The sequence below is a fragment of the Etheostoma cragini genome, chromosome 19 (genome assembly GCF_013103735.1).
Source record: "Etheostoma cragini isolate CJK2018 chromosome 19, CSU_Ecrag_1.0, whole genome shotgun sequence".
Classification (NCBI taxonomy): Eukaryota; Metazoa; Chordata; class Actinopteri; order Perciformes; family Percidae; genus Etheostoma; species Etheostoma cragini.
This window is the reverse complement of record NC_048425.1, coordinates 5,269,804-5,274,535: the sequence shown is the minus strand read 5'-3', so window position 1 is coordinate 5,274,535 and position 4,732 is coordinate 5,269,804. Positions and strand designations below refer to the sequence as shown.

General features: G+C 40.1%; 1 protein-coding gene across 2 annotated transcripts in view; it reads right to left on the bottom strand.

Moving 5' to 3' along the window:
* Positions 1-215: 215 nt before the first annotated feature.
* Positions 216-4,732, bottom strand: part of klc2 (kinesin light chain 2) — a 14,796-nt gene continuing 10,279 nt past the window's right edge. For both annotated transcript variants that reach the window (XM_034901137.1, XM_034901136.1), the window contains exons 10-14: positions 3,881-3,989; positions 3,387-3,539; positions 3,045-3,169; positions 2,277-2,334; positions 216-2,101 (exon numbers count right to left, since the gene is read on the bottom strand). In XM_034901137.1, the coding sequence (XP_034757028.1) occupies positions 2,018-2,101; positions 2,277-2,334; positions 3,045-3,169; positions 3,387-3,539; positions 3,881-3,989 (529 nt within the window). In that variant the 3' untranslated portion in view covers positions 216-2,017. The remainder of the gene's footprint in view (positions 2,102-2,276; positions 2,335-3,044; positions 3,170-3,386; positions 3,540-3,880; positions 3,990-4,732) is intronic.

The following is a 4,732-nucleotide window of genomic DNA, read 5'->3' as shown; positions in this document are numbered from 1 at the left end:
TGATCCAAAACCTGCTCCACCTCGCACATCCAGCACAATCAACTAGAACTTTTAGACGAAGCAATGCGACTTCATGAAAGGAGATTTCAAGGAGGACTGCAGGTTGGTTAGGCATATAGCGATGGTGTACATGCACCATCGTTGACCAAACGCCTTCACAACAAACCTACGTCTTCCTGTCTTTGAAATCAAACTCAGGTTGTCAAAAAGGAAGCTTTTTTTGGCCCGGTAAATGTAAGAGCAAGGTGGAGGAAAATGTACAAATAAAAGCAAAAACAGCAATTCCTTGACATTCTGATCACAGTTGAGGAAGTGATGCCACAACTTGCAGAGACTGATTTTGACTTCACACAATAAGATGTATACATTCTGACCTCTTGGTATTGGTCTAACAGCAACAGAAATATCCAGTGTAACTACCCCCCAGAACCCCACAGTCGACATGAAATTGAACATTCAAATAATCAGTTTTCAGTACCTTCAACGTAAAAGCTCAAATCCTAAAGAAAACAAGTATCAACAAAAATTCAATGAGGACGTACGGTCCACAGTCAGATTTCAGTGTGTTTGATTACGACTGATGAAGTCTATCCCGGTCAGCATTAAAAAAGTCACACTAGAGGATTGTTTCGTACAAAGGGATACATATTCAGCTAAAGTAAATAAGAAAAGAAAAAAGCTTTCACAAGAGGAGTTGCGGAATGAAAGTAAACCAGTTGTCGTTGATGCACTGCATCAGCTTTGATAAGATAGTTACCCATTTTCTTTAATGAGGGTTGATTATGCCTCGGGTATCCTGATTTAATGATTGTAAACAAATTATATTTCTATTTCACATCATTTTTCCTTCAATAAGATTCAGACTTGGAATGATAGGAATGAAGGTGGAAGGTGTTTTGTGGCACAAGTGAGGAAAAGGTACCTGATTGCAGTGTTTAATTAAGCTTCCACATACAGTAGGTAGTATTTAGGAGGTTTATGAGAAAGGATTGAGGTTCATCCTTAACTTTTTCAAATTAACTTTCTGGCCCTTTTTCATTTCCGTTTCTCGTAAGACTGTTGCACAAAAAGAAACTCTTTTTCTTGTGAGTCTGTGGATGATGGCGTGGAAACTACCACATACAGCATATAGAGTATTGTCATGCTTATAGTGCATTATAACAGTTTAAAACCTTTTTATTAATGTCAGATTTCAGTGATTGAGGTACTAAATTTATCAGCATTTTCAACCTCTCACTGAGACCATGAATTAAGTGCCTATTTCTATATATCCTTCCCTCCCTCTCATTCTATCCCTTTTCCAGTCTTCCCCTTCAGATAAGCTGTATGTTCAACAGTGTAAACAAAAAAGGGACAAAGAATAAATCATGTGCACAATATACAAATAATATATCAAATAATTTAAAACTGTATATACATAAAAAGGCAAGAAGTGAGGTTTAAATTGTTAGTGCTAGTGTTTTTTGTTTTGTTTTTAAATCCCCAAAGATTGCTTGTATTCTATCTAATACATCTGCTTTCCTTGTTAAAATCTAAGCTTATTGTACCGTTTTTACCATCATGCTACTGGAGAAATATACAAGAGTGCAATGCTTCTCTCAGAAATGAAACCGGAGTATATTTAGCCTACCTAAGGTTGAGTGTCTGCACATGGTGTTAACGATAGATCAAAAAAACACAATGCTCTGCTACGGTGCTATGAGTCGGAAAAACGAGGCGTTCAGGTGCAGACATTCCACGTTCTAGTAAGCAGCATGCCGATAAATGTGTATCTAAATATTCTCTTTTGTGATCAGTGTCAGCGGTTTGTACAGCGAAGCAGCAGCGGCCGTGTCTTACAGGATGACGCTTAGTGTGTTAATGCTTTCTTTCAGTGTTCTTTAAAAAATATGCTGCAGGTGCAAGTTTTTGATCTCGCTTTGAGCTTTTAGTGTGTTTGTTTGATCAAACCAAGCTGCAAACAGCCTCTCCTCGTCGGGCCACTCTGTCTCTCCTGAGTCCCACCGCCTGTCTCATTCTAGCCAATCAGGGAGCTGCGTCTGGATAGATCTACGTTGCTGGCGCTCAGTCCCCTGCAGTCCGAGAGTCCCGAGTTGGCGTCCTAAGAACAGACCAGTTAATGTTACTGGACAATATATTCTGTAAGAAGTTAGGTCATTATTTTATCTGTAAACAGTTTAAACAATATAAATGTGTTGGAAATGTATTGCAATATGAACGTTTTTGCAACATTTTAGTTAAATCATGTGTTGTGCCGTGGCAGAGTGACGTCGTACCTGTGTTGTCTCCTCTGTGCTCTTGTTGAGGAAGTTGAGGGAGCTTGCTCTCTTCATTCTGAGCATAAACAATACAAACAAACAATGAGGCTAAACCATTAAAAACTAATTAACAGCATATCAGAATATTGTTATAAAACTATATTTTCTTTACTGTTCTTTGTGTAAAAACAGCCATATTTTGTTAAATTGCCCAAAGTCTCTAGCCTGGAAATCTAGACCCAAATCCGAAGGTTAAAGGATCTAGCATCGAGTACTGAAAGTCGCCCATCCTGGGGGCGGCACCAAGCGTGCATTTAAGCCTCACTGCACGCAACTGGATAACACTACGACCAATCACAACAAAACACGGGGTGACGTATTTAGAGCCCCATACGCTTAGCTACCAGCGGAGCTAACTGGCAGATTGAACTGTAACCATTGCTTTAGCTCACCTCTGGCCCCACAAGGTCAACTTTTCAGCCACATCCGCTCGCCTGCGTTAGCAGGCCAACAGTGTCCAAATCGGTGGATCTTGTGATAACTGTTTTGCCAAACTGCTTTAACGGTCAGGAATGAACCTTGAACGCTGTATATGACTAAGATTTCAAACCCAAATTTATTCCGGACAAAAGAAGCAATTTGACTCATTGACTAAATGATTATTCCATTAATGGAAAAGTGTGTGAGAAATTACTTTTGACTAACAACAAAAATCAGTAGTTGCACCCCTGCACTTAACTCCAGACTACAAAAATATTAACATGCGCGCACACAAACTAATCCTACCCTGGGTTGCGGGGTTCCTGCGGTCCGCTCCCCTGCAGCTTCTTCACCAGCATCTCGCTGCTCCTTCTCAGGGCGTCACGAATCTTCCCGAAGGAGCCGCTGCGACGCAGAGACCCATTACCATCCTGGGGGACCACGAAACATAAAACCAAGTCAGCATTAACTGGAGACATTAAATGTTGGGCAGATTTCCAGCTGAGGCTCGTCAGACTAGAAAGGCCGACTTGTACGAATTTAAATGCCTTGTGTGCAAAACTGTGTTGACCTTGCGCCGTGAACTTAAATGTGATTATTAATACTTCCGTTAATGTTTAAGTAATGAATTGGTGTCCATAAACTGACCCCGTTCCACTCAGCGGAGTCGTCGCCCTCGCTCTCCCCCCGCTGTCCCCCCACCCCGTTGACTCCTTCCCTGCTGTGTCGTCTGTCGCCTCCTCCAGCCCCCCCGTCCTTCAGCAACTCCACCACCTTACTCTGGTTAATGGCATCAATACCCTGAGAGAGAGATGACAGAGAGACAGAGAGAGAAAGAGAGAGAGAGAGAAAGAGAACATACACACAAACCCAAAAGACAAAATAAAAATAAAAAGGTCAGACAAGAGTGATTAAAAGGGATTATAGCTCGCACAGCATGTCTACGATCTTTACTACAATGTACACACATTAGCTTCATGGCACGTTCTCTAAATCATAGTTATGGGCTAATAAATTACAGCTGGAATGCCTGTTGAACTAATCAGGCTTCTTAACTGACCATGTCGTTGGAAAGAACCCAGACGACTAATCTAACGGCAGTAAGTCAGAGGGCCATGCAGCCGTCTGTGTTCCAGCAGTACCTGTTTACGTGACTTGCTGGCGCACTCCTCCAGTGTTTCTGCTGCCTCCAGTTTGCCCTGCCGGCGGTACAAAGCTCCCAAGCTTTTGAGGGTTGTGTTTACTGTGGGGCTGCAAAAAAATAAAATGTATCTTTTATTGCTTTTAAATGTTTGTAACCATATGTTTTGCTAAAAAAAAAATAAAAAATAAAAATAAAATGGAAAAAGGGTATTTCACACTAAGTTAATTTATGTTCCATTCGCCTTCAATGAAATACAGATTTTGGGGAATTCCAGCAGTAATACAGCACTAGTGTAATACACAGTGGAGCCAAGGTAACATCAACCCATCCTGGTAACAACTAATGTTGCTTTAAGGACCTAAAAACCGGCAAAAGTATTTTTTGGGAATAAAAAAGGAAGACAATTGTAAATTTGTCCAATGTTGGCATCCTCAAATGTATACAGAATTTAATATTTTAGGATACACTGCAATATTAAAAAAGAGGCACTGATGACACCTATTGATATTTATATTTAAACACTATAGCAACAATACTTACAATGCATATAAACAGACTGATTCAACTTTTGTCTTTTTCACGTCAAATAGATAAGTCTGTTCTGAGACAGTAACATGTACTCACTGCAGTACACATGGATACTCAAAAGTCTGTTTGTATAGGATACTTTTAATTGATGTGTTGCTTGTGTGGTGGAATTAAGAAAGAGAATGTTTAATGGTGTATGCTTTTATTTTGAAAGTGGGTGTTTTATTTTGTAATTCGGTTTTTTTGTGGGTTTTTCCTGTTGTGCTGCAATTTGTGTCATTTTGGAAAAAGCACATGTAGTTGATTTAATCCTTACCCATCC